General features: G+C 33.7%; 1 protein-coding gene across 3 annotated transcripts in view; it reads right to left on the bottom strand.

Annotated features, from left to right (window-relative positions):
• The window catches only part of NEDD1 (NEDD1 gamma-tubulin ring complex targeting factor), a 71384-nt gene that overhangs the window by 13683 nt on the left and 31139 nt on the right, over nucleotides 1-26562 (bottom strand). For 2 of the 3 annotated variants that reach the window (XM_032170956.2, XM_058425536.1), the window contains exons 9-15: nucleotides 24937-25065; nucleotides 22850-22897; nucleotides 21710-21912; nucleotides 20659-20815; nucleotides 19603-19759; nucleotides 13948-14014; nucleotides 13334-13504 (exon numbers count right to left, since the gene is read on the bottom strand). In XM_032170956.2, the coding sequence (XP_032026847.1) occupies nucleotides 13400-13504; nucleotides 13948-14014; nucleotides 19603-19759; nucleotides 20659-20815; nucleotides 21710-21912; nucleotides 22850-22897; nucleotides 24937-25065 (866 nt within the window). In that variant the 3' untranslated portion in view covers nucleotides 13334-13399. Of the gene's footprint in view, nucleotides 1-13309; nucleotides 13505-13947; nucleotides 14015-19602; nucleotides 19760-20658; nucleotides 20816-21709; nucleotides 21913-22849; nucleotides 22898-24936; nucleotides 25066-26562 lie in introns of those variants that run through there. The other variant, XR_009209053.1, reaches the window with a different exon arrangement.

The following is a 26562-nucleotide window of genomic DNA, read 5'->3' as shown; positions in this document are numbered from 1 at the left end:
CCTTTTTTAAGATTTTTTTTCCTATTCAAACCCTTGAGATTCCATATGAATTTTAGGGTACCTTTTTCTATTTCTGCAAAAAGTTCCATTGGGATTTTCATAGGAATTGTATCAAATCTGTACATTGCTTTGGGTAGTATGGACATTTTAACACTTATTAAGTCTTAAATCTGTGAGCACTGTATGTCTTTCCATTTATTTCTATACTCTTTGATTTCTTTTAGCAATGTTTTGTAGCTTTCAGTATACAAGTCTTTTGCCTCCTTGGTTAATTTATTCCTAAGTACTTTATCCCTTTTGATGCTACATAAACGCAGTTGTTTTCTTAACTTCCTTTGTGGATTTGTTGGTGGTGGTGTGTAGAAAAGCAACTGATATATGTACGGTGACTTTATATCCTGCAATTTTGCTGGAATTGTTTATTAGTAATGATTTTTTTGTGAGATCCTAAGGGTTTTCTACATATAAGACCATGTCATCTCTGAACAGAGATAATTTTACTTCTTTTTCCATTTGGATGCCTTTTATTTCTTTTTCTTCTCTAATTGCCCTGGCTAGAACTTTTAATACTATGTTAGACAGTAATGGTGAGAGTGGGCATTCTTGCCTTGTTTCTGATTTAAAGAAAAATCTTTCAGTTTTTCATCAATGAGTATAATGTTAGTTACGGACTTTTCGTGAATGGCTTTCATTATGTTGCGGTAGTTTCCTTCTATTCCTAGTTTGTAGGGTATTTCTATTAGGAAAGGATGTTGGATTTTGTCTAGAGCTTTTTTCTATATCAATTGAGTTGAACACAATTTTGTTCTTCATTTTATGTGGCATATTACACATTGATTTTTGTGAACCATCCTTGTGTCACGTACAAATTACATTTGATCATGATATATGATACTTTTAATGCATTGCTGAATTTGACTTGCTATTTTTTTAAAATTTGGTTTGCTATTATTTTGTTTAGTATTTTTGCATCAACATTAATCAGGGAGGTTGGTCTCTAGTTTTCTTGTCTTTGGGATATCAGTTTAATTCTAGCTTCATTGAATGAGTTTAGAAGTATTCTCTCTTTTTATTCTTTTAGAAGAGTTTGAGTAGAAGTGATACTAATTCTTCTTTAAATGTTTGGAAGAATTATCCAATGAATCCATCTGGTCTTGGATTTTCCTTTGTGGAAAGGTTTTTGATGACTGCTTTAATCTTCACACTAGTTTTACAGATCTATTCAAATTTTCTGTTTCTTTATGAGTCAGTCTTGGTAGATTTTATGTTTCTAGGAATTCATTTTTTCTAGGTTATTCAATTTATTGGTGAATAAAACCCAACTCTTGGCGTCACTGATTTTTTTCTATTTGATATTACATTTATCTCTGACCTAATCTTTATTTCTTTTCTTCAGCTAAATCTGGGTTTGGTGTGCCCTTGTTTTTCTAGTTCCTTTGGTTATAAGGTTAGGTTATTGGTTTGAGATTTTTTTTTTTTAACATAAGCATCTACCACTATAAATTTCCGTCTTAGAACTGCTTTGCTGCATCCCATAAGTTTTGGTATGTTGTGTTTTCATTTTTATTTGTCTCCAAAATACTTCTTTTTACATTCCCTTGTCATTTTTTCTTTGACCCATTGTTTAAAAATACGTTGTTCAGTTTTTATATCCATATGTATATATTTTTTTTCCTTCTGCTATGGATTTCTAGTTTTATTTCACTGTGGTCAGAGAAGATACTTTGTATGATTTCAGTCTTCTTAAGTGTATTAAGACTTACTATGTGATCTATCTTGGAGAGTGTTTCATGTGCACTAGAAAAATGTATGTATTCTTCTGCTGTTAGGTGGAGTGTTCTGTATATATATATCTGTCACGTCCAGTTGGTCCATAGTGCTGTTCAAGTCCTGCTCCTTTATTGATCTTTTGTCTAATTGTTCTATTCATAACTGAAAGTGAAGTAAAGTATTAAAGTTCCCTGGTCTTGTTTTTTTTTGTTTTTGTTTTTTGTTTTTGCTTTTGTTTTTGTCTAATTTCCCCTTCAGTTCTATCAATGTTTGCTTCATATATCTGGGTGTCCTAATGTTAGGTGCATATATATTTATAATTGTTATATCATTTGGGTGAATTTAAGCTTTTATTATTATATAATGTCCTTTTTTATCTGTTGTTACAGTTTTTGTCTCAAAGTCTGTTTTGTCTGATATAAGTATGGCTGTCCCTGCTCTCCTTTAGATTTCCATTTGCATGGAATATCTTTTCACTCTTTTACTTTTGGTCTGCGTGTCCTTAGCTCTAAAAGGAGCCGCTTGTAGACAGTATAAAGATCTTGTTCATGCATTCAACCAAACTATTGTTTTGGGGGTTTGTTTGTTCTGGGGTGCTTTTTCTTGAGAGAGGGGAGTCTCACTATGTCACCCAGGCTGGAGTGTAGTGGTTATTCACAGGCAAGACCATGGCACAATGTAGCCTGGAACTCTTGGGCTCAAGTGATCCTCCTGCCTCAGCGTCCCAAGTAGTTACAAACTATTTCTTTTAACTGACACATTTGATCCATTTACATTTAAAGTAATTATTAACAGAAGAAGATTTACAATTGCTATTTTGTTAATTATTATTGCACCTGTTACATAAAACATCTTAAAGTTATAAAAATTTATTTTAACCTGATAACTTCAATCATATATAAAAACTCTACTTCTTTATATCTCTGCATCCCCTTTTATGTTATTGATGACAATTTCCTGTTTTATATTGCAAATTCAATAACATTAATTTATGATTACTTTTCTTTTTAATTTTATTGTGGTAAAACATTTAACATGTGATCTACCCTATTAACAAATTTTTAAGTATATAATACATTATTGTTTACTGTAGGTACAATGTTGTGCAGCAGATCTCTAGAGTTTATCATCCTGCTTAACTAAAACTTTATAACAATTTTTATGCTTTTTGATGTTATGCCAGATTTAAGTGATTTACATATCTACATTACTACACTACAGAATTCTATATATGCCTATGTATTTACCTATAGCAGGAAGATTTAATTCTCATATGGTTTTGTGTTGCTGTTTATTGTCCTTTTCTTCAACTTGTCAGACTCTCTTAAGCACTTCTTGTTGGGAAGGTCTAGTGATGATGAACTCCCTCAGTATTGATGAACTTTTCGTCTGGGAAAGTCTTAGTTTCTCCTTTGTTTTTGAGGGACAGTTTTGCCAGATGTAGTATTCTTGCATGGCACGGTTTTTTTCCCCCTCCAGTACTTTTAATATATCATCCCACTCCCTTTTAGCCTGCAAGGTTTCTGCTGAGAAATCTGCTGATAATCTAATAGGAGCTCACTTACATGTAATGAGTGACTTTTCTCCTTCTGCTTTCAAGATTCTTTGTGACTTTTGAAAATCTGATAATGTGCCTTGGTGTAAGTCTCTTTAGATTTATCTTAGTTGGAGTTCTTTGAGCTTCTTGAATTTGTATGTTCATTTCTCTCCTCAGATTTGGGAAATTTTCAACCATTATTTCTTCAAATAGGTTCTCTGCCACTTTTGCTCTCTCCTGGGACTTCCATAATGCACATGTTTTTTCACTTTATGGTATCCCATATGTCCCTTAGGCTCTCTTCATTTTCCTTCATTCTTTTTTTTTCTGCTCCTCTGCCTCAGTAATTTCAAAAGTTTGCCTTCAAGTTTACTGATCCTTTCTTCTGCTTGGTTAAGTCTGCTGTTGAATCCCTGCAGTGAATTTTTCAATTTGGTTATAGTATTCTTCATTTACACAATGTGTTTGGCTTTTCTTCATCATTTTTCTGTATTGCTATTCCCATTTTCTTTATGCATTGTTTTCCTAATTCTGTTTAGTTGTTTATCCATGTTCTAATTCATTGAGTGTCCTCATGATGATAATTTTGCATTCTTTTTCTGGCAATTAATATCACTGTTTTAAGGAGTCAATGTCTGAAGATTTAATTTGGTCCTTTAAATGCGCCACGTTTCCATTTCTTTGTGCCATTAATTTTTGTTGGGATTTTTGGCATCTGCAGAATCAGTGAACTTTCCCAGATTGCTTTCACACAGGATAGGCTTTCTCCACTCATTCTGTATAGGGATTCTGAAGATCTCCCAAGCCTTTCTGGGTATGGATCCTCTCTGGGTTTGTATGTTATCTCCTAGTTGAAGAGGATTGCTTGTTTCTTCTTCAAAGTTCACTCTGGATCTGTCTACTGCAGCTTCTTCAATACCATAGTGAGCCATGACACTGGAGCTTCATCTAGAGTATCTCTTTGGTAATGCATACGCTGTGCATTTTGAGAGTCTGTTTTCAGAGCTTCAATATGACACCTGGTTCTTGTCAGTACTTGGATTTGGGCAAGACAGAAACCGGTCCTTGGGCAGCCACCCTAAAGGTCAGAATACTGGACATACATTCTACTCATTTCCCTCCCAGAGAGAAGATGGGAGTTGAGGGCTTCCTCTCCATCACACAGTACCATGCTGGAAGAAGGGGCTCTGGTGAGAGTGTCGCCAATTTATTTTTCTGCTGGCTTTGATGTGCTTAGCTTCATGCTCTCCTGGGTTGCAGGAACATCTTAAATGGTTCTGGGATTTCTCACAGAGGCATTTGGCCTCTTTACTATTGTTAAATCCATGTGTGTGGAAAGGAGAATTTGGTGCTTCCTATTCTGCCGTTTGGCTAACATCACTCCAACTCTTGCTTTCTTAAACCCTCCAAAAAATCACCAAACACAAGCCAAAATCTTCTAACAAGCCTCTCCGAAGCTCATCTCACTGAGATGCCCCACAGTTACTCTTGGTGTGTGTTCTCCATAATTTTGACTACAGGCATGTTTCTGGTGGTCTTTGACTTTCACATTTTATTAAAAAGCTAGATATAAAGTTTTTAAGGCGACTAGCTTGAAGGATATTCAAGCAATCTGATTCTATAAGATACTGCAATTTCTGATTTTTAAAAGTAAGAAAGAGAACATGTTAAGAAATCAGTAACTTGGGAGGAGGGAGTTGAGGCACTCCTCATGAAGAAAGACAAGAACAAAAAAATAAGACATTAAGTAGAGAATAATATCAGATAATTCCAGCATATCTGGCAAATCACATTATTCTGGCAACATTAAAACAGAGAAAACAAATAGGAGACTGAGGCAAAAATTCAAATAAGAGATACAATAGGTCCTAAACCAAGGTAATACATTTGTGAAAAGGAAGAGACTTGTTTCCTGAATTGAAATGCTATTAATTACTTTCTCTAGCCTAAAGGACATTATTCTGGCACCTTAATATTAAGATAGAGCATTTCTACCCTCAAAACTTTAATCAATATGTTGCATAACCTTCATTAAATACTAAATTACGTGTGAATTACTACTGCAGAAAGTCTCCAGAAAGAGAATGGTGAATTATTCTTGTTAACTTTGCTGTGTATTTGTACTTGTTTTTAGATCATAGGGAGGTGTAGATTTCAGTTTACATTAATTCTTCACATAAATGTAAAATTTATGGAAAAGCGGTAGGGTAAATACACCATTAAATTTATCAACCCAGTTACACAAGCAATCAATTTTGGCCTATCTTTACCTTTTTATCAAACTTTGTTACAAGAATCAGACATTTTATGACTTTTATCACTTCAAGGTCAAATTAAAAATAGTCTGCCTAATGTATTGATCAGTACTTTCAATTAAAAAAAATTACATCTGAATTTGGTAACTTCATAAAACAGACATTTCATGCATCATTGAAGTCTGTAATGACAGTGATGGACAGTAACTAATAGATAAATCCATGCTTCCCTAATGTTACCACCACTCTTCCCCCACTCCACCACCAAACGCCCAATTTATAAATGCTTGGAAAGTTTTTGCACTATGAAATGTAAAGTAAATTAGGTAGTTGTTAGTGAGAGTGATACAGCCCTATTATTTGCAAAGGATCTTTCCTTCTAAAAAATCTAGTTTTTTATTTCTGAAATTGGATCTTGTAAATTTTATGAATAACAAATATGTGAATTTTCATGTTCAACATTTCATGTTTCATTGGTCTAGATAATTTCAGATACCTTCCTCAGCATATCTGTTAGAAATGGAAATAATATTTATTAACATGTAAACAATTTATTTCAATACCATCAAAATATCATCAATAATATCATAGGTGCTTAAGCATTTTAGTCATTTTTAAGTTGTTGAAACCATTCTTCAATCTCAAAGTCAGGTCTGGTCCAAAGTGATTTTTTTTTTCTTGCTTGAAATATATTTTGAATGGTAAAAATCCACAATTTACTGGATAACAAAACTTAATAATAAGATGATCGCCACTAAATAATACTCTTATCTTCCTAACAAATGTCATTATCTACAGTGCCAGGCATTCAATAAATATGAAAAATAAGCTTTAGTAAGGGCACTACCATAGTTTCTTGCCTTTATTTCTCTGACAGTGTCTTTAGACCACCCCTAGATTTTACCTTTTGAGAAAATATTGCCTTTAGAAATGTAAAACTACATTTGATAGCTTTTTCTCTTTAATAATTATGTGATCAAAGAAATCTGCTTATTTATAAATATCAAGCATCTGAGTTTCACAGGAAAATATATCAACTTCATATAGAACTTTGTAATTTTCTCTATTCAAAATATTCAGCTCATTATTGTTTACTTATAAATATATGCCAGGTTAGCTCCAAAAAGAACTTAAGGAAACTAAAAATTGATTAACTATAGAAATTATTAAACTAGATAAAATGTTCCAAAATAAAATTTTAAGTGAACAGAGGCCTCTAATATAAAGTGATATTCAAATTTTTAGAAACCAGAAAAATGGTTTTCATCATAGTTCAGTTTCATATTTCCAGATGATCCTGTTGCGTTTCACATTTCTTTAAAATCAAAGATTTAGGAATGTTGAAGTTGTTTATGTACTCTGTATTTGTATGAGTATTAATGAAAAATGAGTAACAGTAGACATTATCTGAATGTAATCCTTACAAGTTCAATATTGATGACCCTCTTACACATTAGCAGCTATAAACGAAACATGCAGAGCGCTACATTGAAACCCAAATTATCTATTTCATATTTTGAAAAATATGAAGTATATGAGACATAGGGGGAAAAATGGTTCCAACAAACATAATATTAGAAGTGGTCCCTCTTTTGTAGAAAAACAGACTGACATAAAATAAACTACACATATTTAAGGCACACAGTTTGGAAAATGGGCATGCATACTCTAACAAAACCATCATCACAATCAAGATAATAAACATAGTAATCACCCACAAGTTTCCCTGTGACTTTGTACAACATTCTTCCTGTCCTTCCTCAACTGTTTCCAGGCAAACTAATGGCTGTCTCTGTAGTTAAGTTTGCATTTGCTAGAAAACTAGAATCATATGGTACATACTCTTTATTGTCTGGCTTCTATTAATCAATATAATTTTGAGATTCATTCATGTTGTTTACATACTATAGTTTATTCCTTTCATGTAGCTGGGTGGCATTACACTGTATATACTACAATTTGTTTATCCATTCATCTGCTGACAGATACTGGATTATTTCCAAATTTGGGCTATTACAAATGTATCTGCTATGACCATTCATGTACAAGTCTTTGTGTGGATATGTGCTTTTATTTCTTGTAGATACATATTTAAGGAGTAGAATGCCTAGTGTGAATGGCAGGTATATGCTCAATGATTGAAGAAACTGTCAAAACATTTCCCAAAATGTTTGACCATTTTATATTCCCAGAGTATGAAAATTCCAGTTGCTCCACATCATAGCCAACAGTTGGTATGGTCGGGCTTTTAAATTTTAGCTATTTTAATAAATATTCAGGAGTATCTCCATGTGGTTTAGCCTGCATTTCCCTAAGTGACAATGATTACAAGCACATTTTCATTTGCATTTACCATCTTCATGTCTTTTTTTTTTTTTTTAATTTTTAGAGACAGTCTCACTCTGCCACCCAGGCTAGAATGCAGTGGCATGATCATAGCTCACTGCAGCCTTAAACCCCTGGGTTCAAGCAATCCTCCTGCCTCAGCCTCCTGAGTAATTGAAACCACGCCACTACGCCCAGCTTCATAACTTCTTTGGTGAAGTGTCTATCTCAATCATTGTCTATGTAAAAAATCGGGGTTTTTTTTCTGTCTTGAAATGCCTTTATATATTCTGAATACACGACCTTTATTAGATGTATGATTGGCAAATATTTTCGCACAGTCTGTGATTTGTCTTTTAGTTATCTTACTGGTACCTTTCCAAGACTATACTTTAATTGGTCTTTGAAAATCCAATTTATATCCATTTTTACTTTTGGAGATTATTCATTTGGTATCGCATACACAAAATCTACCCTAAGCATACAAAGATCTTTGTCTTATCTTCCAGAATTTTTTTTTTTTAAAGTTTTACATTTAGGTCTATCTATGATCCACTTTGAGTTTATTTTTGTAGATGGTGTGAAGTATGCATCAGGGTTTTTGTTTTTGCATGTGTGTTCCAGCACAGTGTTTTGGAAAGTTTATCCTTTTTCTGGAAAGGATTACCTTCCACGTTTTAGGTTTTGAATTACCTTTACACGTTTGTCAAAATCAGTTGACTATATATGTGTGGGTGTATTTCTGAACTTTATTGTGCTACACTGATCTATATGACTAGGTTTATGCACTTTTGAATTATCTTAATAGCTTTGTAACAAGTCTAGAAATTACAGCACTGAAATTACAGTGCTGTAATTTCTAGACCTCTACTGTGCTGTTTTATTTTCCCAAAGTTGCTTTGGTTATTCTAGGTCCTTTATATTTCCACATTTTAGTAGCAGCTTAACAATTTCTACCAAAAAAAGCCTACTAAAATTCTTATTGGGATTTTGCTGAATCTACAAATCAATGTGGGGGGAACTGATGCTTACCAATATTGAGCCTTCTAATCCGTGAACATGGTATCGAGTCTCAAGTTTACTTTCTCAGCACTGTTTCGTAGAATTGAGTGTACAGGTCTTGCACATATTTTATCAAATTTACACTTAATGATCTATTTCTATGCTACTATATTTTTAGTTCCATTTTCTGATTGTTGCAAATATATAGAAATGCAATTGAGTTCTGTAGATAGACGTATCCAGTAACTTTATTAAACTTATTAGATATTTTCATGTATTCCATTGGATTTTCTATAGTCAAATGTTACCTGTGAGTGGAGGCTTTTTAAAAACTTATTCCTTTGTAATCTGGATGTTGTTTCTTTCTTTTTCTTGTGAATTGCCTCGGCTAGAAATTCTAATAGAATGTTTAATAGAAGAGAACATCATATACATTTGCTTTGCCTCTGATCTTAGGGAAAAAAACATTCAGGTTTTTCAGCATGAAGTTTAATGTTAGCTGCTGGGGGTTTTTGGATGTCCTTTTCGTTCTTTTATTCCTACGTTGCTGAGTTTTTATCAAGAATGAATGTTGGGTTTTATCAAATGCTCTTTCTGCATCTATTGAGGTCATCACATAATTTTCCTGTTAGTCTGTTTAATATAGCTAATTACAATTGAATTTTAATGTTAGCCCAAATTTGCATTCTTGAGATAAACCCCACTTGGTCATATGTCTTCTCTTTTACCCATCACTGGATTCAAACTGCTAAAAAATCTCGTTTAGATTTTTTAGACTACATCCATCTTCATGACAAATATTGTCTAGTTTTCTTGTCATGTTGCTGTCTTATTTGGGTATGAGGGTAATGTTGGTCTCAAACATCGAGTTGGAAATTATCCCCTCCTATTTCCTGGAAGCTTTTGTAAAATATTGGGATATTGTCTTTTTTTAATGTTTGAATGAATTCATCAGTGTAGCCATTTAGGCTTGGCATCTTATCAGAAATGTCTACAGAAATTGTGGTGATGTCAATTCTCTCATCCCTGATGTTGGTAATTTTGTCTCTTTTTCTCATTAGTCTAGCTAAAAGTTTATCATTTTTGTTGATCTTTAGGAAACAGAGGCGAAGCAGGGTGGCAAATACATATAATACCAGCACTTTGGGAGGTTGAGGTGGAAGGATCACGAGGCCAGGTTTGAGACCAGCCTGGGCAACATAGTGAAACGCTGCCTCTACAAAAATTAAAAAAAAAAAAATTGCGCTGATTTCCTCAACTGATTTTTTATCTTGCATTGATCTCTTTATTCTTTTTTTTTATTTTGAAGTTCATCTGCTATTATTTTTGTAACTTCTTTTTTTTTTCTTAGAGACGGAGTCTTGCTTTGTCACCCAGGCTAGAGTGCAGTGGCGCGATCTTGGCTCACTGCAAACTCCACCTCCTGGGTTCCCGCCATTCTCCCGCCTCAGCCTTCCGAGTAGCTAGGACTACAGGCGCCCACCACCATGCCCGGCTTTTTTTTTTTTTTTTTTTTGTATTTTTAGTAGAGATGGGGTTTCACCGTGTTAGCCAGGATGGTCTTGATCTCCTGACTTCGTGATCCACCCGCCTCGGCCTCCCAAAGTGCTGGGATTACAGGCGTGAGCCACCATGCTGTGCCCGGCCTTTTGTAACTTCTTAAGGTGGATGCAGCGCTGGGCATACTGTTATGTGCCTATAGTCCCAGCTTCTTGGGAGGCTGAGGTGGAAGGATCACTTGAACCCAGGAGTTCAAGGCTAAAGTTAGCTATGATACGATCACTTCAACCTAGGCAACAGAGTGAAATTCCTGTCTCCTTAAAAGAAAAAAAAAGAAAAAGAAAAAGGTGGAAGCTGACATCACTGACTTGAGATCTTTCCTTTTTTAATATATACATTTAACGCTATGAATTCCCCTGTAAGTACTGCTCTAGCTGATTCCTACAAATTTTGTTATTTTGTTTTCATTTGCATTCTGTTCAGTATAAAGTGGGTTTCTTGTATTCAAAACAGGTGGATTAAAAAAAGCAAGACTCAATTGATTTTAAAAAAGGATAACCGACAATTTACATTTAATTGATACAGCTATTTAAGTCTACTCTCTTAGTGTTTATTTTCTATCTGTCCCATTGACTGTTCCTCTTTTGAATTTTTATGACTTCATTTTATCACCTTTACTGGCTTACTAGTTATTTATTCACTGATTTTCTTTTTGTGGTTGCTTTAGGTCTTATAATACACATTCTTACCAGTTTACTCTCAGGGAGTATTATACTGCTTCACGGTCAGTATAAGAACTTTAGAGCAGTATACTTTCATTTCCATCATCCCAATCTTGGTATTGTCATTTATTTCACTTTACATATGTTAACCGTACAACACCCTATTATTATTACTATTTTGCTTTAAATAATCTATTGTCTTTTAAATAAATTTAAAATAGAAAATAACTTTTATATTTACTCACATATTTACTACTTTTAGTGTTCTTCGTTCCTTTGTATAGCTGCAGATTTCTATTTGGTATAATTTCCTTGTAAAGGCATTCTAAATTGAGCTTTTCTTTCAGTACTTTGAAGATGTTGCTCCAGTGTCTGACATTCTTCTCTCTGTCCTTCTATGTGTTTTTTCTCTAGCTACTTAAAAAAAATTCTCCCTTGTTGCTGGCTTTAAGGAATTTGATAATGATGTGCCTTGGCATAGTTTTCTTTTTATTTCTTGTGTTTGGGGTTCATTGAGTTTCTTAGGTCTCATTTGTTTCTCTCAAGGATCATTATCTGACAACTGTTTCACATATTTTCTTTTTTAATTTCAGGTGGGAAGGTAAATCTCTCATATCATTTTGGCCAACAATGAAATTTCAATTTCATTTTTCCTATTTTGCATATAACGTTTTATTTTTTATACTTACTTAGCTTTTAAATTCCATGACAAAAATGTTTCATCTGTACACATAATTACTAAAGTTATTTCATCCCACCTTTTTTAATATACATTATGTGCATTTATTTTTTTTTTAAAAAGCAACAGGAAACTATTAATAGATTTAAATACATCATGTAGGCAAAACGCACTAATATTTATGTCTTCTAAACCTGTTAGTGATATACAAGGAAACTTGTTACAAGTCATAATGCTTTCATAATCTGTCAGGAAAAGATCACATTAACATCCCTATATGCTTCAGTACAAATGTATTCTATAAACCACACTGGGTAAAAGTAATATTCCTGTTTTTATTTTTGGAAGTAATTATTAGTAAGTTTATGCTTATTAAATATATCCTTAAAAATTTCCATCACTTCAGAAACCCATAAAGTTAGTGAACTAAAGTTTTTTATTTTTTTTTTTAAATTTTAGTAAATACTTTCATCTCAGAAGTCAAAATGGGGCAGAATTGCTATACAAAGGTACATAGTTTAAATCTTTGGGACAAGAGACAAAGAAGGTAAACAAGTCAGTAGCCCTCCCAAGCTTCACTTAACCTAAAATTGTAGATCACACTAGGTAGATGTATACATCTATCTATTGCCAAAGAGGTATAACTTATTTTGACAACCTTTCTAAATAATTTTATGCTAAGGCCAACAATATAAAAATATTATACACAGTACAGAAAGAATTAAAGTTAATGATAAAGACCACAAAATAAAATAATCCAAACTTCTTACTTGGAAAAACAAAATAGCAATAATACTATAATATTTAGTATCTAATATGAAATCTCCACTCATTATAAGTTGTCATGTTGATTGAAATTTTACAGTACAATGTTGCATGTTACTAATGAGAAAATCAGCAGATAGATAGCTCTTGTCGAGTCCTATGAACCTTAAACATTTTTTATAGGTAAAGATATCTTAAAAATACCATCCAGGAATAAAGATTTGTCAGACGTACAATATAGTAACATAAATGCAAAAGATATCATGTAATTTGTGCAATTCAAAATTCCAAAAATTGTCTTATCAAATGTACAATAAATAATAGTCATACTTGACTTCATCAAGTTAACAAAATAATTACTAGCCAACCCTATGTTTTATTAGTCAATGGCTTAGAAACACCAATTGCCATTTTAAAATTACTTTCTCCATAAAAATAGAAGGCATATCAAACTCTTCAAATCTCAACTAGCTCCAAAAATTGGAAAGGCCATTTGTCAATCAAAAATACATGTTAAAAAAAAAAAGATGACTAAAAAACAAACATAACCAATTTTAATGCACAATTTTCTTCTTATGAAAAAGGGCACTTAGTGGATGGCTAAAGCTTTCAAAAAATAAAGATCCTGTTGACTTTCCTATTGGGTAGATGACATACTGTACAATTTTTAATATAAAAATATACATATTTTTAAGATGAAACAGTTGTTGGTATAAAATCCCATCACCCTTTTTACTTGAAAAACATTTTTTACCTGGAGTCCATGAAACAATACTGATTCTATGTAGTTCTGTGTTGCCAGAAACTTCCTAAATTACAGAACATTAAGGTATTCACTGAAATTTCAAAAGTGGGCCCGTAGTCTTTTGTTTTCTTCTCGTAGTCTTTCAATTTCAGCCACTAAACCTTCATTCACTGAGTATCTTTCCAGCAAAGAATGCATTTCATTCTAGAAAAACAGGAAAATGATTTTTAAATTATTGACATTTCACATTTGGCAGGCTATGTTTAATATACTTTCAGCTATCATTTCTCTCATGTTCAATTAACTAGGTGAATGATATTTCTTGTACTTAACAACTTACTAGTTTGTTAATATAAATGGAAGATTGTTGATGAAATTAATATATTTGGAAAATTTATATTTGCACATTTAAGATGCTTTTTGCTTATTTATCAGGAAGAAAGCCATGGAAAAAAGAAACCTTAAGGATCTCAGAGGTTAAAAAGGAGGTGACCAGCTAAAATCTATTTTACTTATTTAATTTATAAAACTCCCTATTTATCTTAGAAACTAAATAAAACTAAAATATATTACCTTTAATGGATTTTTAAAAATTCACACAACTCTACTTTCATTTAAAATATTAAAATAAAATTTGCCGTACATACCAGTTGCATATGAAACTGTTTAATCATCTCCACTTGCAAATTCACAATGTCCCTATGGCATGCTTCTCTAGGAAGAATGTAAAATACTTTTTAGAATTACAATAGTTTAACCAATTCTAGGTCATTCAAGAAACTCACTAAACTTTTTCATTTGCCAAATTATTGAATGTTAATAATTACTATAATAATAAAAATACCAATGCACTGAGCATTTATTTAATATGTGCTAGGCACTGTTTCTTTTACTTTAAATGTAAGAACTCGTTTAAAATATCTTCACAAGTAGGTGCAATTATTACCTCCATTTTACAAAAGAAATAACTTAACCAGAGTAGTTATAACTTGTTAAAAGTCACGCAACCAGTAAATGATGAAGCTAGGATGTAAACCCAGGCTGTTTACCTCCTGAACTCTCCAATACTATCTTCCTTTATATAGAAATTGTCATTGAGATACAAACTTATCTTACAATGAAATACAGAAAATTCACTAGGTTAGAAAGATCATTTTATTATTATCAGTTTAGCTATTAAAAAATATACTTTCAGTACAAAGTGGCAATTTGGGTGGATATAGCATGGCTTACTCAATAAAATGCAATTAATTCATGCCTACAAAAAAATCTGTAAAAATTCTGAAGTATAATAACAAAAGAAATAGTCACCCACCACACAACTTATGAACTAGAATGTTACCAAATCATAGAAGCTTTCTGTGTGTTCCTGTCTGATTCTATCACTTAACTCTTGGGAAAAAGCCCAAGAAAGAAGTCATTACTCTCCTGAATTTTATTGGACAAAGAAATGCTTTTGCTTTTTTAATACATTTGTGTAACATATAATCTGTAGTCAATGTTTTCATTGTGCATGTTTTTGAGCATTTAAGCATTACAAAAAAGGGTACCATATAGCTTATATTTAAGAAATAATTCAATATTGTTTTGAAGATTCATGTTTTATGTATCTGTAAATCATTGGTTTGTACTGGTTTATCTATTTTCCTGTTAATATTTTGATTGTTTTCAAGTTTTTACTATTCCAATGTTGTTATAAACAATCATGTATTATCTCCCAATCCATATGTGCCAATGTCCATTGATGATATAACCAAGTGTAACTCAAGTGTATACTCAGTTTTACAGAATCATGCAAATTGTTTTCCAAAGGTAGTTATCAATGGACGTCACCAGTATAATAGAGTTCTTCTTGCTCTATATCATCATCAAGACTTAGTATTACCAGATTTTTTATATTTTCCCATTTACTGGGTGTGACACGGTATCTCATTGCATTTTTAGTTCTCTGATTAATTATGAAATTGAATATCTTTCCCGTGTTTACACACCATTCCTCTTCCTTTAAATGCTTTTTCATATCTTTTTCTTATTCATTTATAAGCATTCTTTGCATAATCTGATCCTTTGTTATTTATATGAGAACTGCAGATATCTTTTTATCCCTTCACTCTGTGATGTCGTGTGATAAATAGTTCTTATTAATGTGCTCAAATATACTATCCAAATAATGCAGTCAAATTTACCAATGCATTTTTATAGGCAGTGCATTATTTTATTTTTAATGATTTCCTACCATGAAATTATAAACTTTTATAATGTCAACTTTTAATCTACATGGAACTGATTTTTCTCAATAGCATGGAATCTATACTTATTTTTTTACAGGAAAAAACAAATGTCACAACTTACTGATTTTTCCATTTTTTGCACATAAATCTGCAATGCTACCTCTCTATTATTTCCATATATGCATAGGTTTCTTTCAGCTTATTTCATTCCTTTGGCCAGTATGTCCTCCCTGTGCCATGCTATATATCTTAATTATACTTTAATAATTAAGTATATTCATCTGACAAATAAGTCCCCTTCAACCTTATTCTTCTCTGAAATGTCTTAGTTATTCCTAGATTTTTTTCCTTCCATACATATTTTGGAATCACTTCATCATCTTCTTCCAAATCCAAGCTGGGATTTTAATTGGAATTGCATTCAATCTACTAACCTATTTAGGTGAACTAGTATCTTTATTAAATCTCTCCATTTATTTAAATGTTAACGCTTTTGAACAAAAAAATTTTTTAATGTTTTTCTATAAAAATCTTCACTACCTTTGGTAGATTTATTCCCAAGTAACTTATTGTTTTTCTGTTGTAACTATGAGGGTATTTTTAAAAATTTCCTCTTCTACTTTCAGTTATAGTAAAAACTGTATTGAAAATAAACAAAAACACTGTATCAGGGAACCACCAAGGTAGCCAGGACTTGAAGGGCCATGATCTTGCAAAGACAAGACTACTAGGTAAGCCCTTCATTTACCTGTTTTTCCTTCTAGAGTATGTGCTGATTCCACAGTGTGGAGAAGAAACTGAGCTGAAGCAGTGGCCTGGAGGTTGAGATAGTCTCGCTGGGTGGGGGAGTATTAAGAGTTTGGGCCTACCAAGGTAGCCAAGGCTGTAAGAGCCACGGTCTTCAAGAGGGGAGGCCTGCAGAAAAGTAAGCCTGAAACTGTGCAATTTCCCCTCGAGACATCTGTTGACTTCTAAGCAATGCTCACACTGGGTTAGATGGCAGGAAACCAACCATAAAACAAGCAACTAAAGAGCAGAGAAAGTATTCTGGAAGTCTTGTGATGCTGGCAAAATAGAGGCTGAAGTTTGGGACCCACCAAGGTAAAAAAGCAGTGAATACTCCAGACATTCAGCTGATGTCCTAGAAAAGACGACACACTAGGAATAAAGGCAAACTGGAAACTAACTAGTATTAAGAAAACCTGAAACCTAGTAACCAAAGGATCAAAGGGATCTGCTTGCCAAAAGAAACTTAAATCTTCTTAATAGACAACAGAAACAGAAGCACAGATTTCCACTTAGGATATATTAGATTGGTGCAAAAGTATAATTTCTCAACTCTAACAACAAAAACAAACCTGATAACCTATAAAATCATATTATTTTAAATTCGGCCGAGAGCTGAGAATGGAAAGAAATCTAAATGAACTAAAATCCAGAAAATGAGGAGTTCCTCCTAGGAGAAAAGAGACCCATGACTAGGAGAAGAAGAGACCCATCTTCATGCCCTTGACAGAGTAAAAAGAACTAGCTGAAATTTTAATAAGATTTTTAAAAGCCAAGTAAACACTGCTTGATAGTTTAGAATTCCAAGGGGTCCCAGCCACAAAGATAGCCTGAATTTGCTCACCAACTTTTTCCCACAAGCCTTCATTCAGCGCTCATGTAAAAAAAAGTAGGGACAAGTGTAACAGGAGGACTGAGGGAGACTCCCGAAGATACAGATGCACAGAGCCTGGTGAAGCCTTAGGGTGGCAGAGAAGAACTGAGAGTAACCCCTCTAAGGCACTCCAGGCTCTCACAGAGTAGATGGCAGCCACGGGAGGATGGCTAAGAGGCCCTCAATACCCTCTCTGTCCTGCCTGTGATAGGTGTAAATGAACACCTAGTCTGATGAACACTTAGGCAAATGGCAAAACAAGCGAATTTACGGAAATTCTCTGAGCCACTCTGGGTCCTCACTGAGTCCCAAGCAGAGACTGCCTATGGTCAAAGGGCAGAAAAGCTGAGAGAAGTCCCTACCCACCACCCCTAGGTGCAGACATGCAGCACAGGCCAGCAGAACCAAGAGGCACTGACTGTAGGCCTTCACCAAACATGCTGCGGCAGCTCTGCAGGGCTGGAAGTGGGACAGACACACTTCTCCTGAGGCACAGAAAGCCAGGAACAGGTTAGAGTGTGAAAAACAAGCTCCAGCCACCCCGAAAGCTGGCAGCGGAGCAGTAATGCATAGTGATTTCAGAGTTGCTCCAGCACTCAGATCCCTGGGTCTGCTGAAGGAAAGGCCCTGAGCCCACTGTCCTCAAATCATCTGAAGCCAGTGGTGAACTGACACCCAAATGCTTGTTGAATAAATGGGTAATAAATAGACAGCACCCATTACTCCTGTGCTTATAAACTCTGACGGCTCTCCATTACCTGTGTGTTAAGACCTTCACAACTGTCCCTCAGGCCTCGTCTCTTACCACGGTGCCTTCTCTCTGCAAACATTCCTAGAATATATGATCATGTCTCTGCTCAAGCTGTTCCCACACACGTCAGTATAAAATAAAATCTCTTCAGGGTACCTTTCTAAAACTGCTCCCGCAGAAGAACTGCTCCCTTTCTGTGATTTCAACATCACTTTGCTCACATTGTACTACAGTCAGCTGTATCCAGACAGTTCTACTATTATGCTATAAATATTTATGCACTTCTGAAAAAAAGTATATTCTTTAACACTGTGTATTAAAAATAACAGAACTTAGGGAAAAAGGATTAGGGCAAAGCACTCAAAAACCTATGCAACTTTGTAACCAGAGCACAACAAAAACAATTAAGTCCTAATAAAAATACTAACATAGTTAAAAAGACATAGGACAAATCTAATAGATAATTATTGAATAATACCCTTACTGTGAAGAAGTGATGGTCACTTAATGGAAGAGGATAGAAGGATTGCGGCTATCAAGTTACAGAGGCAAGAGCAAAATGCCCAAAGATGGCAAATAATCACAAAATAAGCACTTCTAACAGCACACAGCCGAGCCAAGAGGAAGTGAATAAAAAGAGATGGATGCTGACAGGGTTTGCTGCATTCAGCTGTGTTCAGGTGTACTTTATTTTGGCTGCTATTACATGAACAAACAAAATTTCCTCATCATATTGTCAAGACTGTTCTATTTTACCGATCCCAAATGAATTAATTCACATTAAGAGAAACACACATAGCAGAACACACTGCACCTAGCCCAACTACATCATAAGGCCTTTGTGGGCAGATCATTCATTTTTGTCTCCTTAGTATCTGGTACATATACTAGGCAGGGTAAATGCCAAAATTATAATTTTTCTTTAAAAAGTATTTTTCAACATTTAAAAATATATTTTAAAAGTATTTTTAAACATTTAAAGGAAGCGTGCACCAACGAAACTGCACATTTTCTCCAACATTCTTGCCTACAGTAATCCAAATCTGAGCTACAACATTAACCACAGGTTAGAAAGGAAAAAAGGCACCAATGATTTTAATAATTGAAGATAACTTCCAAAAATATTGAGATGATAAAAGAAAGCAGCATTGTAGAACACATTCTTACAATGTTCACAATTTGAAGGATGAGAAAGACAAGGATAAGTCTGAGAAAGAATTTTTTTTTTTAGATTAAGTATTACATTCTGATGCATTCTACTGGAAAATATTCAGAACTGCGCTTTAAAATATCTTTTTCTACTACATTATTGCACACAGCACACCTAATAGATCTATGAACACACTGCAGGTAAGAACCCAATTTAAGCTTACCAGAACTTGTCCACATTTTAATAATAAGAAAAGTTCACAATGGCAGTCGGCCTGCTAGACTGCCCTGCTGAGTTACCTAATAATTGCCCTAGGTAAATGTGCCTTTTCCTGGCTCATAATCAATAAATGCAGTACGAAAAGATCAACAAAACTCATCATGTTTTCTATGGCTTTAGGGTTACCAGAACCTAGACAATAGTAACCAACAACATTATCTATAGTTCTGGTTTTACATCTAAAAAAAACAAGTAAGGCCTAGATAGAAGGAGTAGTTTCTCAATTACTACCTAAAGTCATCCAGCGTTTCCTGTATCATGTTCTGAATAAAACGAATTTGAATGGAAGTCAACGGTGCATTTTGCCGGTTATTTCCAATGGTGTCGGCTATTTTTTCTGAGAGTGAACTGGCAACTCCAGCAGTGACAGAAGATGCTATCTTTGGATCTAAAATAAAGAATGAAGAAAATATTAATAGTCAACTTGGACTGAGAGACATCAAACATTTCTAAACAAGATTTGGCATGTGGAAACTTGAAAAACTGGCAAAGAAGAGTGTTCCTGTGACATTTAGAAAAATTCACTGTCTGGAATACAAATCTTAGAAACTTTCTATAACATTATTTCTAATAGTCATTTATCTATATATATAAACTGCCAGCTGTCTAATGTAATACCACATGACAGAGGGATTAATCTTGAAGAATCTACGAACCATTTCCTCTTATAAAAGATGAATGTGACAAGCTGCACCACAAACTAGATAAACCAAGACTATTAAAAACAAACAGAAGGAAAATAGGAGCAAAGTACTGCTACAGGAAAAGCCTTAGAGTTTAAGCTAATGCAATATATATCCACAGAAACCTTCAAGTAAAATATAGATATTTATATAGGAGTTGATTCTAAACAAAGAGTTGCTTTGTGTAGATAACTGTTAGAGTTAAACCAAATATTCCTTTAAATGTGATGAAGTTTGTATGGGTCTGTAGCACAAACTCTAAGAATAAGACCTTAATATGAAAGAGAGAAAGACATTTTCAGGTAGTTAACCACCCCTTTTCAAAGGGTCCTACATAATAATTCTATCTCTACCATATTAAAGATACATATTACACTGAAAATCTAATTCACACCAAAAGATCAAATCAACGTACCTGAATTTAACGATTCATATCCATTTCATTGTCTTTAGTTAAACACTCACACAACATAAGTGTCCGTAAACTTTAAACTCTTTGAACATTTTTAGTCTATGATTACTCTATTTCTCCTTCACAAGTTAAATAATTGGGATGATTTTTCAATCAAACACTTTCAAACATCAGGAAGTTTCATGTACTTACTTGGAGTTGAGGATCCATTGATTGGGGGTTCACATATCAACTGGGCTTCAATTTCATTCTCTGGCTTTTCAAATTTCTCAGAATTTCTTGTTTGGTTAGATGATGGAGAGGTATTTAGATTTCCACTTTCAGCACCAGACGTGACCAGCTTTGCTAACTTTATATTTAAAATAAATAACGACTTTAATATACAATATTTTGTTTTACTCATATTACCCATATAATTTTTGCCTACGTCTCTCTTTTGTCCCAGTATGTAGATTCAGGGAAATGAAGGAAAATAGGAAGAGATATAGAAGAAGAAGAAAAAAAATGAGAACTAGAGGCAAAATAAAGTAACATTTACTAATCAAAAACAATCTCAACAATAACATGATAAGGAAAACCTCATTTACTGAGCACCTGCTGTTGAGTATCATTTAAAATAGAGATAACTGGCAAAACAAAAACAAAAACAAAAACAAAAACACCATGCATGTGGTAACTAGTCAATAATATTTGTAAAATAAATCAAAAGATGTTTTTGTACTTCTTACATGGTATCTTTTTAATATCATTCTAAACAATAAATACGAAAATACAGACATATTGTACACCCAACTGGCTTGGCCTTCCTGGTAATTTTTGATCACTTTGAACACTTACATAAGAAATTAAATTCTATATTATATATACATTTTAGCAGAAAGTAACAATGATAAATTCCATTCTTAGCACCATCAGTTTGCTCTAATGATTTAACCACCAACTTGATGTTGTATACTGCAATGAAATACACTTCAAAAGGATTCAGGGATAAAGTGTTCTTGCACACTTTATCAAGATATATCAAATATCTCATCTTAGAAAAATAGTGCAACTTTCCATCTGCTGCAACCTTCAACATATCCAAAGCGAGATTTCAAAGTATTCTGTAGTTATTAAAAACTGACATCAAGACTTATGAATAAGTGTATAGCACTGTTAATAATTAGGATACATACGCTGGCAGCCACCTACTTTCTACTGATAAACACACACAGTGAGTTCAGTATCATTTTCAGGCAAATACCTGTTTGAAGGGGTCTTTAGATTCCTGTTTTCCCATATATATTTTCTTAGACTCAGCTGTCAGATCCTGATTTTCATTTTCCTCTTTCCCTGGAGATCCCATAAAGACATTAAGAGGACTAGAATGCAATACTGAAGTACTTGAAGTTACTGGATTTTTTCTTGGAGGAAACACTGAGTTCAACTGTGGTAGAAAGTCAAAGCCTGAGAAAAGAGGGAAAAACTGCATGTGCACATGGTGTCCTCCAATCTTGGACACTGAAGAAAAGCATTTAATATGATAGGCAGATTAACATGGGAGAAGATATGGATCTGCATTCTTAAGACTGGTTTGTTTCTCAGATATACCCCGCAATTGATGTGTATTCTTGGGCAAAAGTCTTAAACTTTCTGTGACTATTTCCCGATCTGCAAATGTAAATGATGATATCCATCTCCCAGAGTAGCAAGGCTTCAAAGATATTATTTGTGAAAATACTTTGAAAACAGCAAAACACAATGTTTTAGTCAGTATTAGTTTTTGATAACTGAAAATTGTTAATTTGGTATATATCTGTCGTATGTATCTTGGAAGGCAATTTCTGAGATGGCTTCTAATGACCCCTGCCTTTGGCGTTGCTATCCTTGGGTAATCTCCTCCCTTTGAACGTGGCTTGGACCTAGCAACTTGCTTCTAACAAAAGTAATATGAAAAAGTGGTGAGATGTCACTTCCAAGATTAAGGTTATTAACATAATCTTGAGAAGGCTTCCATTTTGGATGCCCTCTCGAATTCTCTTGCTCACCAGCTCTGAGGTAAGCCAGCTGCCATGTTGTTGGCTGCCCCATATATAGAGAAGCGCATTGGCATGGAATTGCTATCTCTAGCCAACAGCGATAGGAATGAGCTTGGAAACAGTTCCCTGCCCAGTTAAGCCTTAAGTTGAATGAAGCTCTGGTTGACATCCTGATTGAAGCAGGAAGATAGACTTGAAGGCAAAGGTACTCAGCCAAGTCATGCTCAGTTCTTAATACACAGAAATTATGAGATGATAAATGTTTGTTTTTTTAAGCCTCAAAGTGTTGGAGAGATTTGTTACACAGCATAGATAATACAATATCACTTTTCATTTTCATGAAAATACTTCTAAGTAGTTCTTACCATCTCCTTTGCCTATGGACTCATCACCTCCCTTGTTAACTACAGCATCTATAACAAATTAGAAAATCAAATTTTAAAACTAGTGAAAAAGAAACCATATCAATTTAGGCTTCTTATTCATTTCCCAAAGAGTTCAGAGACTAACAATCTTAAAAAGCTAAATATGAGTGAGGTTAAAGGTGGCAGAGTACTGATTTAAATTTCTCTTTTACATTATTTTAGCTTCATTCACACTTTAGCAGCAAATATGAACAGATAATTCTATAGTACAGTCATTTAATGAGGCAGCAAGGTATAGTGTAACAAGCCCTGGGGTAGGGGGTAGGTTATGGAGAGCTACAATCCAGTTCTGCCTATACCACTTAATAGCTTTGTGACCTTGGACAAGTCTCAAATGCAATTAAGTTTCAGTTTCTGCATCTATAAAATGGGGATAACGTCCAGATAATCTCACAAAATTGCTTTGAGGATCAATTGAAATAATACAAAAATATTTTGCAAAGTAGAACAAAGTTTTATTAGTGTTTATTTCTATGGTAAAATATGTATAAGATTATTTTAATCCTGTGATATTCATTTGCCAGTCCATAACAAAAATTGTAAAATTCAACTTTAACAGGTTAATACAAAATAAGCCAAAGTCATTAACAAATTCACCAGAAATTCAAATGGCCAATAAACACACAATTATATCAGGAGAAATATCATCTATGTGCATGTGTGTACATGTACCCAGTAATTGCACAGCATGTACATGCACACTTTTAGAAGTTATTAGCTTCCTTATCAATACTTTGGAACCATAATGAATCTGGAGGGCATATGACTCAAATGCTAATAACATTTTTAAACATAGCAAAAGTAATTAAAGAAAAAAGTAATTTATTCATTTGTCTTAAAAACTATTAAAGAGAATTTAATTTAAAACTCAAACACTTCCAAAAAGCCCCTTTGTACATTCTTCAATGCAAAAGTTGCTCCCGAGGAGTCTCACTGGCCAAAACTCCCAATTCAGCACTAATCCCAGAAATCTTTCTCAACTCCAGCACTAGTCACTTTTCTCTCCACCTATATCTGTCCTCTGTTTACCCTTTACTATGTAGTTTGATGTAGTCTGACTTCTCTTCATCCTGAAAGAAAAGAATCCTTCCTCTTTCAGTTTGACTTAGCAATTTAAATAGAAATTTGCAGGCCAGGGTAAGGCAGAAGATATTCAATAATTCTGTACCACCACGTATGTATTTATTCCTTCTGACTATAAAATTGTAGAAAATTTGGAAAAGAGACAATTTTAAAGTAAAAAATTAAATTGTGTAAGATAATGAGTGCATGAAACGACTTCGAGATCCTGCTGTTGACATGATACACTTATAATAATAAATATACAAATCTTTGTGGGCTTCTCTGAGTATTTTCTGAGATAAATTTGTAGAAATGGAATTACAAGGCCAAAAAGTATGAATATATTAACTCTGTCAAATTACCCTCTAGAAATGTATCCATGTTATTAATATTGCTGTTAGCAATGAGGTAATTCCATTCCACTAAGAAAAATATTATGAATGTTAGTACCAAAAAGACACACCTAAACAATGTACTTAGTTCACACACTATGAAGAATAACAAATAATGCTTCTATTTATCAAGCTGGCAAAATTAGCTTTTTATTATGGCAACTTTTTTATGGGGTGCGGGGAGGTGTACACCTATACACACACAATTTTTTAAATTAGGAAGACTTTTTTGCATATCAAAACATCTAAAATTTTAGGAACATTAATTTAGAAGTAGATACAAGGGACAGATTGCCTATGAAGGTAAAAACTTCCTTCAAGAAACTTTTGTGGAAATTAAAATGCTAACTTGGGAGCTATTTGCATAATTCCCATGTGAAAATTACCAGCATATATTTTACAATGATAACATTTGAAATATCAGGGCAAAGAAAAAGATACCACCCCAGGGATGGAGAAAATTAGCAAACTGATCCATGAATAGAATTGGACTGAAACTATTATTCACATCTTTTAGCCAGAATAAAAATACTGACTACCAGCAAGAGAACAGGATCCTCTGAACAGACTTACCATCTCTGATAGGTGAGAACATGTCACCTAAACTACTTTTCCCAGTATCATCAAAGCTGGAGAAATCCTGATTTTTTCCAGTGTCTGTTTCCTTAGATAACGTGTCTGTGTTTATGCTTCGAGGCAAACCTTATAGGAATTAGATATAAAAATCAATGTTATTACATCTAAATAAATTTTATCATAAGCTAGGTTGTAAAAATTAATGTATCACTCATATAGTTGGTAATATGACAACTATGAGCATAAGGAGAATAAAACGGAATGTGACAAGAACTAAAGTTAACCAGGATTTTCATGGAACAATAAAACAGAATATGACAAGAGCTAAAGTTAACCAGGATTTTGATGGAACAAAAGGTTCCTCAAAAGAAAACAGCTTATCTGTTCATACAGCAATACCTTATTTTGCCATTTTGTTGGAATGTTTCTAAAATAATTTATATACTTTGCTGCTCTCTTAAAGTACACTGAACACAACTTACTTTTGCTATTGACTGACTCATGATCATCTACAAATATGATTTTTTTTTCAGTCTGTAAGGCATATAGAGTGATGCCTAACATACAGCAGGATTCAATGAATGTTACTTTTCTTCCCTGACTTGCAGTGAAGGGTTTTCTGTCTTTTCTTTCACTAACAGTGGGGGCTTAACATTGCCCTCAGCATTACAGATCTCAAATGACTTCACTAACCTCCGTAGTTTCAAAGAGGAAGCAAACCAGAACACCAAACTCATAAAGAATAGTATGGTAGACAACAATAAAGAGACGGCAGCAGTTTATTTTTTCTGGCAGTGTATAAACGCATGGCTTTAGGGTAGGGACCTTTTAAGAGGAGCTCAGCAGGCTCAGTAGCTTCTGTTTCATTATTGGAGTAAGGACAAAGTTTTAGAGGTTCAAAAATTTTGATTAAAGTCTGCCATCAGGATTGGTAGCACATTACTGTATTATATTTTAAAAAGTGCTTTATTTGGCATCTCAGGCCCAAATGAAAAACTGAAAAGTCTGAGATGAAAACAACAGCCTGCATATCCAAAAATGCCCAAGACTGGCTAATAAAATAAACTTTTCTAATAATACCTGCTATAAAGTTAAAATATTACCAAATCATTTGTACTATTGTTGAAGAGTATCTATAGCAAGAGTCCGGTTGTTTTAAAGAAGAAATTTCCTCTCCTTTTTTCTAGGTCCTTAACATGTTTGCATGCATAACTCCAGCCTCTGAAACTTTAGGAAACAGAATTGGTATCATTTGAAAACAGCGCTAAAGTCTTATTCTTTTCTTCTTAAATGATGATTTCCTTCTAAAACTAAGTACCGATAACAAATTTAGAGAAGTTATTTGAAATAACTAAATCAGGACAACCTCAACAGAAGCAATAGAATTTTTTTCTGAACTTTAATTTTATACAAAGCTTAAAATAATAATAGTGATGATCATGATGACCACAATGATAGTATCAACACCATACTGTACTGAGTGCCTGCCATGTGCCAGTTACTTCCACTACATTTTCTCTGATTTTCACAATAACCCTAAATGTTAAATGTCATCTTAAATGTGTGCAGGAAAAAAATGAGACCCAGAAAGGTTAAGAAAATTGCCTAAAGGCATCCTGGCCG

This window comes from Hylobates moloch, unplaced genomic scaffold, assembly GCF_009828535.3.
Source record: "Hylobates moloch isolate HMO894 unplaced genomic scaffold, HMol_V3 SCAFFOLD_12, whole genome shotgun sequence".
NCBI classification, from domain to species: Eukaryota; Metazoa; Chordata; class Mammalia; order Primates; family Hylobatidae; genus Hylobates; species Hylobates moloch.
The sequence above is the reverse complement of the archived record's forward strand: the minus strand, read 5'-3'. Positions and strand labels throughout refer to the sequence as shown.